Source organism: Cajanus cajan, chromosome 6 (genome assembly GCF_000230855.2).
Source record: "Cajanus cajan strain Asha chromosome 6, NIPB_CcT2T_4, whole genome shotgun sequence".
NCBI classification, from domain to species: domain Eukaryota; kingdom Viridiplantae; phylum Streptophyta; class Magnoliopsida; order Fabales; family Fabaceae; genus Cajanus; species Cajanus cajan.
The window spans coordinates 50,633,634-50,648,963 of NC_138522.1; the positions used below are offsets into that span (position 1 = coordinate 50,633,634).

The 15,330-nt window shown below is 37.9% G+C and overlaps 1 protein-coding gene across 3 annotated transcripts; it reads left to right on the plus strand.

The window, feature by feature from the left end:
* Nucleotides 1-7,401: 7,401 nt before the first annotated feature.
* Nucleotides 7,402-11,514, plus strand: LOC109793914 (homeobox protein knotted-1-like 3). Of its 3 annotated transcripts, none has more exons than XM_020353381.3 (6): nucleotides 7,402-8,245; nucleotides 8,753-8,873; nucleotides 9,666-9,859; nucleotides 9,972-10,103; nucleotides 10,666-10,802; nucleotides 11,097-11,514. In XM_020353381.3, exons 1-6 carry the CDS (start codon nucleotides 7,715-7,717, stop codon nucleotides 11,134-11,136), a joined length of 1,155 nt encoding a protein of 384 aa, XP_020208970.1. In that variant the 5' UTR covers nucleotides 7,402-7,714; the 3' UTR covers nucleotides 11,137-11,514. The 3 variants fall into 3 exon arrangements, with proteins under 3 accessions (XP_020208970.1, XP_020208971.1, XP_020208973.1); XM_020353382.2 differs by having other exon boundaries at nucleotides 11,100-11,514; XM_020353384.2 differs by having other exon boundaries at nucleotides 7,403-8,245; nucleotides 11,108-11,514.
* The last annotated feature ends 3,816 nt before the right edge of the window (nucleotides 11,515-15,330 follow it).

Genomic DNA, 15,330 nt, shown 5'->3' on the forward strand with positions numbered 1-15,330 from the left:
CAAGCAGCAAGAGGAGCTGGCCAAGTTGAGGGGCCGGCTTCAACCTTGGAAGGATGCGAATAAGATTCTGAGGGAGGAGAACAAGGTTCTCAGCGCTGCCCTTGATGAGGCGAAGCGGCGGGAGGCCGAGCTCCGATCTACACGGGGCGACCTTGCGAGGGCGCAGAAGTCTCTCGAGATCGCCTTGCGGTCTAACGAGACTTATGCCTCTCAGGTGGGGGAGCTGCAGGAGCTCGTCGCCTTCTCTCGAGGCAGTGCTCGCTCCTTAGAAGATGAGGTAACGTCTTCTCGTGGCCAGGTGCGGGCTCTAGAAGATGTTGTGACCTCCCTCAAAGGGGAGTTGGCGGCAGCAGCTGAGGAGCGCCTTCGCAACGAGGTCGTTCTTGGTTGCCGGGAAGACGAGATCGCCTCCTTGAGGGTGGAGCTGGCGGAACTGACGGCGGAGAAAGTGGCCGTGGAGGGGAGGCTCGCGGAGGTTGAGCGCTCCGTGGTGGTGGAGCATAAAAGGGGCTTTTAGAAGGCCGCTCGCCAGGCACGGCTCCTCGCTCCCGGGTTTGATTTTTCCTCCATGCATGTGGAGAAAGTCATCCGCTTTGGGAAGCTTGTCAAGGAAGACGACGTCGAGGACAGCTCCACCGAGAACGCCTCTGCGTAGGTCAATTTTGTGATAGCTTAGTTTAATTTGCTTTAATTTTCTGATTTGAACTCAAGTGTTGGACTCTGGGAACTTTGCCCGTATATGTATATATTTTTTGTTGCCCTTATGTGTTTTGCGTTTGATTTTTGCTGCTTTGCGCGTTTTTGGACACGTTTGGTGTTTGTTCTACGCTTTTATATGTGGCGGTACTTTGCTTTGAGTTGCCCATGTTGAGATAAGTTGTCGACCTCAGTTTTTCGTTAGGTGAATTTTTCATGAAGGTTCGACTTCGATCTTTATTTACTAGTGCTGAGGTTTGAATTCGACCTTTTAAGTTATCAGTGCCGAGGTTCGGATTTGACCTTAAATCGAAGTAGAGTAAATTATGCTAAGGTTCGAATTTGACCTTGTATTCTTGTTATGTTGTGAGGGTTCGAACTCGACCTTGGATAAGCAGTTCTTATTCGACCTTAAGTTTAGGGTCATGTGTATTTTGCCAAGGTAAGAATTCGACCTCAGGTATGCGGCTCATACTCGGCCTTTAACGGAAGTGTCGAGGTTCGTATTCGACGTTAAGTTTAGGGTCATGTGTATTTTTCCAAGGTAAGAATTCGACCTCAGGTATGCGGCTCATACTCGGCCTTTAACGGAAGTGTCGAGGTTCGTATTCGACCTCGGATATAAGCAAATTGGTTTGGTTAAGGTTCGGACTCAACCTTAGATTTAGAGTGGTGCGTGTCTCATCGAGGTTCGAACTCGACCCTAAGCAGGCGTGTTAAAGTTCGGACTTGCCCTTAGGTGTGAACATCGAGGTTCGGACTTGACCTCGGATTTTGCGTACTTGAGGTTCGTAGATGACGAGGTTCGGACTCGTCGAGGCTCGTATTCCTTCTCGGAAAGTCGAGGTTCAGACTCGACCTCAGAACAGGTTATTTTAATTAGGGCTCGAACTTGACCTTTAACGAGGGCGTCGAGGTTCGTATTCGACCTCAAAATGTCGAGGTTCGGACTCGTCATCAAATTTGAAATTGACTATTTGATTAAGATTCGAACTTGACCTTTAACGAGAACATCGGGGTTCGTATTCGACCTCGGAATGTCGAGGTTCGGACTCGACCTCAAATTTGAGATAGGTTATTTAAGTAAGGTGCGAACTCGACCTTTAACAAGAGCGTTGGGGTTCGTATTCGACCTCGGAATGTCGAGGTTCGGACTCGACCTCGAATTTGAGATAGGTTATTTAATTAAGGTTCGAACTCGACCTTCAACGAGAGCGTCGAGGTTCGTATTCGACCTCGGAATGTCGAGGTTCGGACTCGACCTCAAATTTGAGATAGGTTATTTAATTAAGGTTCGAACTCGACCTTTAACGAGAGCATCGGGGTTCGTATTCGACCTCGGAATGTCGAGGTTCGGACTCGACCTCAAATTTGAGATAGGTTATTTAAGTAAGGTGCGAACTCGACCTTTAACAAGAGCGTCGGGGTTCGTATTCGACCTCGGAATGTCGAGGTTCGAACTCGACCTCGATTTTGAGATAGGTTATTTAATTAAGGTTTGAACTCGGCCTTCAACGAGAGCGTCGAGGTTCGTATTCGACCTCAGAAAGTCGAGGTTCGGACTCGACCTCAAATTTGAGATAGGTTATTTAATTAAGGTTTGAACTCGACCTTCAACGAGAGCGTCGAGGTTCGTATTCGACCTCGAAAAGTCGAGGTTCGGACTCGACCTCAAATTTGAGATAGGTTATTTAATTAAGGTTTGAACTCGACCTTTAACGAGAGCGTCGAGGTTCGTGTTCGACCTCGGAAAGTCGAGGTTCGGACTCGACCTCAAATTTGAGATAGGTTATTTAATTATGGTTCGAACTCGACCTTCAACGAGAGCGTCGAGGTTCGTATTCGACCTCGGAATGTCGAGGTTCGGACTCGACCTCAAATTTGAGATAGGTTGTTTAATTAAGGTTCGAACTCGACCTTTAATGAGAGCATCGAGGTTCGTATTCGACCTCGGAATGTCGAGGTTCGGACTCGACCTCAAATTTGAGATAGGTTATTTAAGTAAGGTGCGAACTCGACCTTTAACAAGAGCGTCGGGGTTCGTATTTGACCTTGGAATGTCGAGGTTCGGACTCGACCTCGAATTTGAGATAGGTTATTTAATTAAGGTTCAAATTTGACCTTCAACGAGAGCGTCGAGGTTTGTATTCGACCTCGGAATGTCGAGGTTCGGACTCGACCTCAAATTTGAGATAGGTTATTTAATTAAGGTTCGAACTCAACCTTTAACGAGAGCGTCGAGGTTCGTGTTCGACCTCGGGTTTAGGCATTTGCGCACTTAGAGTTCATTTTCGTCCTTTAGATAAATAGGAAATTAAGAATATGAGATGAGCGAAATGAGTAATATTATTTATGGTGTCTATGTGCCTCGTTAAAAACCCTCTCAGTCAAAGGCTGAGGCGGGAAAAGAGTGCACAAATTTGTTCATACTGAAAGATAAAGAAGACTTGAAAACTTAAGGAGCTATGGTGGGGGGATTCCCCTCGCTTTGCTTGCTCGACGAGGATCTTCAGGCTTTCGGCGTAGCATTGCCGAGCTGTTTTCTGATTAGCTTTGACGGAGATGATTTTACCGTCCTTGCCCGGGAATTTCATGGTGAGGTGTGGGGTGGACACTACTGCCCCGAGTTGATTCAAGGTTGGCCTCCCGATGATGATGTTGTAGGAAGTGTTGGCTTGCACGAGGAGGTACCGGACCATGACCCGCCTTGTATCCGGTGGCGTTCTGAAAGTCGTCAGCAAGTCTACGTACCCCAGAGTGTGAACTCGCTCTCCGGCGAAGCCGTCGAGGGGCTCCATGTGAGGTTGAATGAGAGAGTGGGGAACGTCTAGCTTGAGGAACGTAGGCCAGTACAGGACGTCGGCCGAGCTTCCCTGGTCAATGAGTGTTTTCTGCACTTTCCAGTTGGCTATTTCCACAACGATGACCATGGGGTCATCTTGGTTAGGGCTGACGCCGGCGTAGTCTTCGTCGGAGAAGGAGATCGACGGTGAGCTTTGGTGGAGGGCTGGGGTGGTAGAGTGGACGCAGTTGATGCTCCACAGGTGTCTTCTTCGGGCCGAGCTGCTGGTGCCTCCTCCAGCAAAGCCACCTGCTATTGTGATGATTACTCCCCGTAAGGGGGCCGACTTTGTCTCTTGGCTTGTTTCGGCTTGTATTGCGCCGCCAGCATTTTGCTGGGAGCCCGGGTGTGACTCAGTGCGAGCTCCTGAACCTTGACCTCTGCCGCGTCCTCGACCTCCATAGCCGCCTCTATTACCCTGTTGTCACTGGATATATTGGCCGAGATGGCCGCTTGAATGAGCTCCTCGATGCGATCCCGGAGTGTGCGACATTCTTCCGTGGTGTGACCATGGTTCCTGTGGTACTAGCAGTGCTTAGACTTGTCGGCGCTGTTGGGAGTGTGACCCGGCGGTGGGAGGGCGAGCAGATTGTTGCTGCTGGCTTCCTCTAGGATGTGTACCCTAAGCGCGTTTAGGGGAGTGTAGAAGTCGTATCTCCCCCGTCTGTTTGCCTTAGTCGACTTCTTGAATTGGCTGTCGTTGTTGACTTTGATTTTATCCTTATGCCCTTGTTCCGATTTTGCTGGGGCTTTCCCCCGAATCTGGTCGCGGAAGGCGGAGTGCTCCTCCATCTAGATGTATCCCGCCGCGCGGGCGCGGAGCTCGTCCATGTCGCAGGGGGGGTCTCGACAGAGGCTGTCGACAAAGGGGCCAGCTTTGAGGGCCATGAGCATGGAGTGCAGGGCGACTTTGGGGTTTAAGTTCCGGATCCTCACCGAGAAGCTGGAGAAGCGCTCCATGAAGGTTCGCAGAGGTTCGTGATCATTCTGCCTGAGGTTGGCCAAAGCAGTAGAGGTTGTGTGGTGAGGTCGGCTGGTGGCGTATTGTGCCGTAAACCGCCGGATTAAGGTGCTGAAGCTGTCGATGGACTCGGCGGGTAACTAGGTGTACCAGTGGAGCGCGGCTCCTTTGAGCGAGGTAGGAAAAACCCTACACAGGATAGCATCACTGTTAGTGTAGAGGTTTACCTGGGTCGTGTACAGGTCAATGTGCTCATCGGGGTCCGTCGTGCCGTCATAGCGGTCGAGATGGAGAGGCTTCCATCCACGGGGGAGTGGGGTCTCCATGATGCCGTCCACAAAAAGATGTCGGCGGAAGGTTTCGTGGCCTTCTGTGGCACGTGTGGGTGCTCTGCTGACATTTGGGCCCGACTTGTGCATCGATGCATGAGATCGGTGCGTGGCGGGTTGTGAAGTCGGTGCCCTGGTCGTAGCCCGGGATTGAGAGGCCGAGTGTGCCTCGTTTTCATGGATGTTGCTTCCGTGAGGAGGGCAATCAGAGGGGCGTCGAGGGAGTTGGGCGCGAATGCGCTCGTTTTCTTCACGTAACGCTGCGAGGTCTGCCTCATTAGCTGTCCGCATTGCCGCTAGGTCGGCTTCGTGCTTGGCGCGCATGTTGCGCATGTCAGTGTCATGCTGCTGTCGCATCTGTTCGACTTGGTCGATCAGTCTTCTCAAGGTTGCAGCGTCGCTGTCCATGGTGATTGAGTGTTCAGCGTCGTTTGTTACTCGTCTGCTATGGCTTCTGGTGAAAACCATACAGGTGGCCGATAAGGGCTGTCTCGATCGGCCTCACGGTGGGCGCCAAATGTTCTTACCGGAAATCTGCTGTAGAGCTAATCCGCCAGGTAAGATCGGTGAGCCTCCTTCACGGGTACGCTGGTGCTCCAAGATGGGGGTGGTACCTGCAAAAGTGACTCCGATGCTCAAGTTAGGGTTTGTATGAGTAGTAGTCTTGTATATGTAATGCACGTTCCTTGGTGTAATTTAGGGTTGCTTTGGGCCTTGGGCCTAAGATGAAGTGTAACATGATTAGATAACGTATCTCGTCTGGGGCGAGATCCTCGGGGATCAATTATGATTCACCTACATACCAAGCTGATGTCACGCGGCGCGCGTTCCGAGGTCAGCTTGCATTGTGGTGCCGAGCTTGGAGCTCGGTTACACAGTACGGTCAGTACATATTATATATTATATTTGTAACAATGTAAGAGAAAAAAAAAGGTAAGAGAAATTTAAAATATACAATTTAATTAGCATTAGTTGAGAATAATAAATATAAGGGTCCAAAGAAAGCTTTCGTTTTCTAAGGGAACCAATTACAACGTAGTACATAATGATCTTATCCAGACAATTTTGTAAGTCTTATATAAACGATCAGCCATGACTATTATCGCTAGATAGAGAATCTGAAATTATTATTGTGTGGTTACAAATACTGATAGGAAAAGGTTGAATAAGTCTAATACAAAAAAAGAAGGTTGAATAAGTTATTATTTATATACACAAACGAGGAGTAGTGTTTAACCATCAGCTGAAGGATATCTCTAGTACAAACCAAAAGACATACCAATTAAATTTAAAACTTTAGTTTTAATATTATATAGATGAATGCTCTATATTAAAAATCAATCAAATAACTTTTCTTAAAAAAAGAATTCAAATAACTTCATTAAAATATGTAACTTAATCCAAGTACCATTTATGACTCTAGTAATGGCGCGTAGAATTGAATAATTTAATAAAGAAAATACCCTAAAATTAAAGAAAAAGAGAAATACTAATAATCCTAAAAAAAAAGAAGAGAAATACTAATAATAAGTTCTTTTATATTTTCTTCTTCTTTTTAATACGCTATTTTTTATCGTGTAAAATTCATGTAAGCTTTACTGATTAAATAAGTGTTATTACTCATTTAGTAAGTCTCATTTTTTCAAACTAGTAAAATTTATATAAATTTCAGCTAATAAAAAAGTGTGTGTATATATAATAATAATAATAATAATAATAATAATAATAATAATAATAATAATAATAATAATAAATGCTTAATAGTTTATTGCTAGTACACTTCAGAAAGAAAAAAAAAAACATTTACATGCACTTTACTGAAAAAAAGGGAAAAAAATCGAGGTCACTTTCATATGCTACCTCTTTGCTTTCTTTGTTCTTTCTTTATTTTATGTAAACAAAAGGTGAAGGTATATAAAGAAATATATTCAATAAAAAAATATAAAGAAAATATAACAATATATTAATATGAGTTAACTCATCACCTCGTTAACGATTCATTCGATTATTTATGTCGTTGAAGTTCAAGTTATTTAACCCGCTACAATTTAGAGAGGGTATTGAATTTGTCGAGTCACTATTAAAATATTGGATTAAGGTCTAAGGAATCCTTCGGCTATCTTTTCTTTAAAAATTATAAAAAGTCATTAATTAATGGTTGACTTGGAGTTCATGGGTACCAAGAGATATAGGTAAGGTAACCGTTTGATACTGGGGCAAAGGCGGGATCATACTACTTATTATATTATTATATACAGGTACTTTCAGAAAGGGAAAAAAATATTTAATATTTTATGGACACAATTTTTTTTCCATCTTTCTTCCTCTTATATATATATATATATTCATTTAATTTCTAATTTTACTAGAATGCATTTGTAATTTTGACAATTAGATAAGTTTTGTGAAATAATAATAGAACAAGTATTTTAGCCTTGCAATAAGTAATTAGTTAAGAATGAATAAATTTTAGAAGAAGAATAATATGAAAATGAAATTGAATAAAGAATAATTTATTGGGTCCGGAGCATGATGTGAATATAAAGAAAGGGTTGAAATGGGTTTAACCAAGTGAAGAGGAATAGGTGTATAAAATGTATGAAGAGGGAGAAGGAAAATAATAAAAAAAATAAAGAAGGGGGGGCACACTGAAAAAGCAGTTTCCCGAATTAGTAAGTAATGACCGGAAAACCAGTGTGAGAAATACTGAAAACCGCCTTGTGTTGTAAGGTGTAACCATTAATACAACGTTGGTAGTAAGTAGTAAGTAGTAACACACAACACCAACACCAACACCAACACCAACACCAACACCCTTGTAAGTGGTAGCCATGAACGAACAATACTTATAGTTATAGCTTTAGAAACACAAAGACAGAGAGAGTCATGGCGTACCACAACCCCCAAGACCTTCCACTTCACCATTTCACAGAGCAAGACACCTCCTTGCTCTCCGACCCTAACTCCAAACCTCCCTCCGATCCTCACCACCCTGCGCCCAATTGGCTCAACAACGCCCTTCTCCGCACGCACTACACCCACAACAACAATAACAACTCCGACACCAACGTCGACGCCTCCAACAACGCCACCAACTTCCTCAACCTCCACAGTGCAGACTCCGCCCAATGGCTCCACCGCAACCAGAGCGAGGTCATCGACGACGTCTCCGGCGCCGTCGAGTTGAAGGGAGAGGCGGTCGAGTGGCAGAATGCCAGGCACAAGGCCGAGATTCTAGCGCACCCTCTCTACGAACAGCTTCTCTCTGCACACGTGGCGTGCTTACGGATCGCCACGCCTGTTGACCAGTTGCCAAGGATCGACGCTCAGCTCGCTCAGTCCCAGAATGTTGTCGCCAAGTACTCTGCCTTTCGACAGCCCATCGTTGGAGACGATAAGGAACTCGATCACTTCTTGGTACTATTTTCTTAATTCCATCTTTTTTTTCTTCCCCTCATTAATTACTATTATTATTTAATTATTCTTTTGCTATTATTTCCCCCTCTCTCTGTGGCTGTAATTTAGGACTTTCACTTTTTCCGTTGCTTTTTCAATTCAATCAAGTGTTCATGACAGAAACCGAAACAGACGTGGTTCCTTCCTTCCTTGCTTTCTCGGAGAATGAAATTAAAGTCAGATGTAGAATGATGCTTATTAATTCAAGTTAAATAGATTGGAAGGAATTTGACTTTTTTCAGCTAATTTTATTCCCAATTTGACATTTCAAAATGTTAAGCGTGGGAAGGACTTTCTCTTTTTCTTCTTCTGCCTCGGATGCTTTTACTTTTACACTCTCCTCTCGTGTCTTTTGGATCTTGATTATATATTTGTTTATTTCGTGCTTATTTCAAGCTGGGGTAGACCCTATTTGGCATGATTTTGCTTAAACTTATAATTTTGGTGTTTTGTTGATTCATGTTGCAGTCGCACTATGTTTTGTTGCTGTGTTCTTTCAAAGAACAACTCCAACAGCATGTCCGGGTTCATGCAATGGAAGCAGTAATGGCGTGTTGGGAGATCGAGCAATCCTTACAAAGTCTAACAGGTACAACCTTACTCTTTTAGGTGATGGTTACATCTCAACATAAAAATAAAGGTTGCTTCCATCATAAACTAAAATGGAAATCACTTATGTTCCTGCTATCAGTGAACCAACCTCTAATTTAATTTACTCACATAAACAAAATATTTTAGTTGTTTACCACCAGTTTTTAGAAAACTGCAAATACCAAAATTTAAATGGAAAGAAATCTCAAATATTTTATAGGAAAATAGACGCAACTTGTGCTGCTGCTGCTGTATGTTTGTGGTTCACCATACGGTCTCGGGTTGGGAACTTGTGACAGTAGTTTCTGTAAATTAATTCAGATTCAGGGTACTCCACTTAAGTTCTCGAAATCAGGGATTTTTACCTTCCGTGAGTTGTAACTTCAAGTTCAAATTTTTTTACAAGTTCAACTATCAGTGTAATAATAAATGATATGCAAGTCCTTAATGGTTGATGGACCGAAAGGAACATGGCTACAGGGGTAAAATTTTTTGCTGGGTCTGGATTTGGGAAACTTTCAAATCTTGGCTTAACTTTATTAAAATTGAAACATATATAACCAAATAGTGAGAATATACCAAACTCGCACTCAGTGTCTCAGATTGAATGATGACAATTTATGTGTTATAAGAAAGTGTTGAATACTTTAAAGTGCAGTCCATATATTTGGCACGTTACGTAGTGATAAACCTTTTGGTTAGATTAGCTAACTTTTTGAGCAGAGATAAAGAGCAAAAGCACGAGTCTATTTTGTAATTGGAGGAGTACTAAAGTGATGAGATTTAACAGGAGTTTCACCCGGGGAAGGTACGGGAGCAACAATGTCTGATGATGAAGATGATCAAGTAGACAGTGATGCTAATCCGTTTGATGGTGGTTTGGATGGTCCTGATAGCATGGGATTCGGTCCTCTGGTTCCCACAGAGAACGAGAGGTCCCTCATGGAACGTGTAAGGCACGAGTTAAAGCACGAATTGAAACAGGTAGGGGATTAAATGTTAATAGCTTTCAAAGTCTGCCTTCGAGTCCCATCATTTTGAATCTCTTCCCACGTGATTGACTTTCAATTTTATTTTTTATATAATTATTACGTAGGGTTATAAAGAGAAAATTGTGGACATAAGAGAGGAAATTTTACGCAAGAGACGAGCTGGGAAACTTCCCGGTGACACCACCTCTGTCCTTAAAGCTTGGTGGCAATCACATTCCAAGTGGCCTTACCCTACGGTAAAAACTCACTATTCACTTTACTACGTTTTTTGAGAAAACCCTTTTCGAAATACATAAAATAAAATTGAACGAATCCATATCCTTAAAGTATTTGTTCTACAATTCAAAGCGAAGGAATAAGTACAAGTATTTTACACATTTGTTCATGCACTTAGTCCGCATGTTCGAACTATTGACCATTGACCATTGACCAAATGACCATAATATGTGGTTTAGACTTTAGAGGTTCTAAATTGAAGCTACTCCAGGAGATTTTTATCAGTGATCTTTTCAAATTAATATTAAATGCTGTCTTAAAATTGATTAATGTTTTTGCTCACCTTTAACTATGACATGTTTTCTCAAATGATCTGGTCGAATTGATAAAACTACGCTCTTGGAAGTGGCTGAAAGCTAAAGATCTTAATTTTTACTATCCGTTCTCTTGTTGGTTAAGGGAACCTGATGCATGTCTTAATCTTTATTAAGTTAACTGTATATGGGTTGGAGTACCCCTTGTACTCACTTTTAATATATTTCATTTTGCCTAGCAAAAAAAAACTATGACATGTTTTTTCAGGAGGAGGATAAGGCACGGTTGGTGCAGGAAACTGGTTTGCAGTTAAAGCAGATCAATAATTGGTTCATCAATCAAAGGAAGAGGAATTGGCATAGCAATCCTTCAACTTCTACTGTCTTGAAGAGCAAGCGCAAAAGGTATCCATATTAGTAAAATACTGTACGTCCTTATATTAATCTAAGAGAATTCTTTTTATAGCATCTAGAGAAATGTTAACAACATTATAACACATTCTTGAATGCATTCTTTATTATTTATTAAAATTTATTAAAAATTACAAAACTTTAAAGATCTCATTTCTTATTTAATGAACTTCACTCACAATATCATGTATTCAACATTATCACAATTTTGTTAGAGAATGTATTGTTATTAGTACTATGCTTAATTTAAAATATGAATGAGCTTTGCACCAATCTTAATTTAAAAAGAAGGAATGCAGGTGATAATGGTGCTGATAATAACACGTAAATGGAGGAAAGCTCGAGAACCAATCCCTCCCTGTCGTCTGTTACTTCGTTCTCTGCGGTCAACCATGGTGCATGGCAAGAGATTCAAGTAAAGTCAACGAGGAAAACAAAAAAAAAAATCACTTTTTGCTTCTGCTCAAGGAACAGGCTTAACACAGAAGAGGACCTTTAAAAGCCTGGAGTAGCGGCATCAAAATTAGGGAGTTCGATTAGGAATTATATACCCATATCAAATTAGGTAACTCCATGGGAGCATGATTTATAGTCTCATATGTTATTGTTTGTGAAATATATATAATAGTGAGGGTTTTGGGTGTATAGTAATAATCTGAGCATTTTTCCTTCAATCATGCTAATTTTGTTTTTTGTTATTCTTAAATTGGGTGTTGATCACGTGGTGCTTTGATCTTGTTTTCTTCAAATATTCTTCTAATATTTAGTAAAGAAAAATATTGAATGAAAACAAACAAATATATTTAATATATTTGAAGCAAGGAAATATATAATAATTCTTATTTAATTATTATAGGAATGATTAGGAGGAATATAGAGTTAAATTTGTGGTAGAAAGGAAATTTGGTGAGTTGGCATATGGTGTTGGCTTGTTACTCCTACAAGTGATTGTAAAGTCATAATCATGGTATGGAATGAGTTGGTGAAATTAGGAGGGTGAAAACAGAGTTCATAAATTCTTAGGAATGTCTGGTTGGAATGTAAATGCTGGTGTGGTGGGTTTATGACTGTGCACGTATTTATATAGTTTGGAAAAGTTCGGATGGAACAGACAGACAGATTGACAGAGCCAACAGAAATAAATCCTTTTTTTTAATATATATATATATAGAGAGAGAGAGAAATAAATGACTCTTAGCAGTGCATTTTTCAAGTGGTCCCATTTGTGAATTGTTCTTTGCAGTCATTGTTGAGTGTAACAGTATTGAGAGCGTAGACAATTAGTAATACTAAGTATCATAATAATTACGAATTTGCGTTTTTTTTAACTACTCACAATGAATTTCGTACTTGGAATATTGATTTTGAATTAAATAAATGTTTTTAAATGTTAAGTATAAATGATTACATTAATATATATAATATTTGATAGCATAGTTTTACTCGGTCACAGATTAAATTTATAAATTAGTTTAGTTTTGAAAATATTATCAAATTAAACAGTGAGAAAAAAATTTGGAAAATATAAATGAAATTTACCGTACAATTTAAGAAAATAAGTTTTATATATATATATATATATATATATATATATATATATATATATATATATATATATATATATTCTTTTAGTAAAGTTCTTTTCAAAGACTAAAAGAGTATAAATTAGGTAACGGATTCAATTAAACCTAACATAAATCGGATGGTGAACACTTAACTTAGTCCTAGATTTATATAAGTTTCTTAACTTTAACTACGGGGTGTATTGGTTTAGGATTTCGTAGGATTTTAAAAGACTTTTTTTGAGTAAAAAAATCCATTGGTATTCAATCAAGATTTTATGTCACTTAAAAATAATCCAGTGGTATTCAATCAGGATTTTCAAGATTTTTTAAAGAGTCCATTAAAATTCATTGGTATTCATTTGAGATTTTTTACAAATTAAAAACAATCCATTGGTATTCAAAAATATAAGGATTTTAAAGGATTGTTGTGTGAGAGGGATTTTGAAGGACTTTCTAGTGTTATCTATAAATACCAAATTCATAAAACAATCCCATCCAAACCCATCGGATTTCGAAGGATTGTTTGAAGTGACTTTTCAAGTGAGTTTTTTATCTTTTTTTTCTATGCTCCTGTCTTCTCCATTTTTTCTTTGCTAATAATACTGCACTATTGTTCATTGCTCATATATAATATTGTAATATTGTTCTCATCTCATTCTCCTATTTTGTGAAACTCTGATATATAAATGATAGTGTCATTGATTTGTTCTATTTTTCTGTTCGTTCTCTTTAATTGACTTGCTTTATTTTATTCTATGTAGTTGAATTTGTTCCTTTATATAACACAAAAAAATGCTTAAAATTTTAACTTTTGAGTGGTAATTTTTTTTATAACACACATCAAGAAAAGAAAAAAGTGAAAGATGAAATTGATATTATAATCTCTACAATATATATATATATATATATATATATATATATATATAAGATGAATTTGTTAGGGTTTCTGTGAGTAAAATGAGATGAAAATTGATCTTAATTGGGGGAAGAACCCTCTTAGCATAAAAATTGCGATTTATCTTCTTCCCTTAAGTTTGTTACTCTTATTCTCCTCCTTTTATGACTCAACAATTATTTTATTTTTTTTACTATGAATTTTTCTTTTCTTTTTATATTGTGAAATTAGGACTTTTTTATATTTTAAAAGAGAAAATTAACATAAAACGTTGCAGTATCTAATTTTTTAGGGTTTAGAATTTATGTCTTCATTAGCTTATTTTTTAAAAGAGGAAATATTGTTAAAATATTTGTTAGAATAATTTATATTTATAAATATCGTTAAAAATTATCATATAATATATAACTACAATAATATATATATATATATATTCCTTATATCTAAATGCTTATTCTTTAAATAATAATAATAATAATAATAATAATTATTATTATTATTATACTAATATTATATATATTGCATATGTAATTAGGTAACTATTTTTTTGGTGGATTGTGGATTTCCTAATCGACGCCAATTTTTAGCTCCATTTCGAGGTGTAAGGTATCATCTACAAGATTTTGCAGGTCAGGGTAATCACCCTGAAAATGAGAAAGAATTGTTCAATCTTTGTCATGCGTCTTTAAGGAATGTGATCGAGAAAATATTTGGTATTTTTAAATCAAGGTTCACAATTTTTAAGTCAGCATCTCCATTTTTATTTAAGACACGAGTAGAACTTGTGTTAGTATGTGTAACACTACATAATTTTCTACGTAAAGAATGTCGTTCTGATGAATTTCCAATTGAAGCGGTGGATGAACCTTCATCTTCAACGTTACCAATTAATGAAGATCATACTTTTGAACCTATTATTCAAATCCAGGAACAAGAGCGAAAATACGCTAATGCTTGGAGGACTAGTATAGATATGGATATGTGAGTGAATGCTATTTAAGAGGACAAGATATTATGGAGAATTATTATTATTATTATTATTATTAATTCTCTAGACATTATTTTTTTTTATTATTTTTGTCTTTGACTCTTTAAATTTGAATGTATGAAATTTTTTTGAAATCTTATCAAATGTCAAAAATCCATGAAAATTCTACAAAATCCCACAGAATCCATTAAAATCCTGATTTAAAAGTCTTGCAGAATCCATTAAAATCCTGATTTTAAGTCTTGTAGAATCCTGCAAAATCTTAAAAGTCATGAAAATCCTGCAAAATCTTTTAAAATCCGTAGGATTTTTTTTAACTAAAAAAGTCCTTTAAAATCCTAATCCAATACACCCCCTACGTCTATAGAATTAGTAAAATTGTCACAAAATTATACCTTTACAACTATTTAAAACCATGACAAATTAATTACACGCACTAACTTACAAAAGTATAAAAAAAATTAATTACATTTTTTATTATAAAACACTAATTAAAATCTTATAAAAAATCCAGAAAGTAAACGATACTAAATTTAAATTTATGACTGAATAAATAAGATAGTTTAATTTAAGATAGGATTGTTTGCGGTGCTGTTTGGTTTGATTAAGTCTTCTGAACCAAAATATTTGGTTCGATTTGAATTATAAAATTTAAATTAATCTATTGCAGTTTGATTTTGTTTGATTTTTGTAATTTTTAAAATATCTTATTTAAAAAATAATTAAAAATATATAATATTATGTTATTTGTTTAAGGTCTTACATCAAAAATAAAATTAAAAATATATAAATACTATAATATTTTCATCATTTAATATATTTAATATTAATTATTTTAATAAAAATATTTCTTAAACAAAATTAGTTATCATTAAATATTTTTCTCATATAGTTTGTCACTTAAAAAAAATTATTTTTGAATGCTACAAATAATTCATAATTTTTTATTTAAAATTTAGTTTAGTAAGTTACCATTTTATAATATACTTTTAAATATTATAACATATATTTGGAGAGAAAAAATACATTTTAGTAATTTATTATTTTATAAAATACCTCTTATATTATGTGTTA

Coding starts and splice junctions, on each gene's coding strand:
- LOC109793914 (XM_020353381.3), top strand. CDS start 7,715: ATGGCGTACCACAACCCCCAAGACCTTCCACTTCACCATTTCACAGAG. Junction 8,874..9,665: donor ATCCTTACAAAGTCTAACAG/GTACAACCTTAC, acceptor GAGATTTAACAG/GAGTTTCACCCGGGGAAGGT. Junction 9,860..9,971: donor TAAAGCACGAATTGAAACAG/GTAGGGGATTAA, acceptor ATTATTACGTAG/GGTTATAAAGAGAAAATTGT.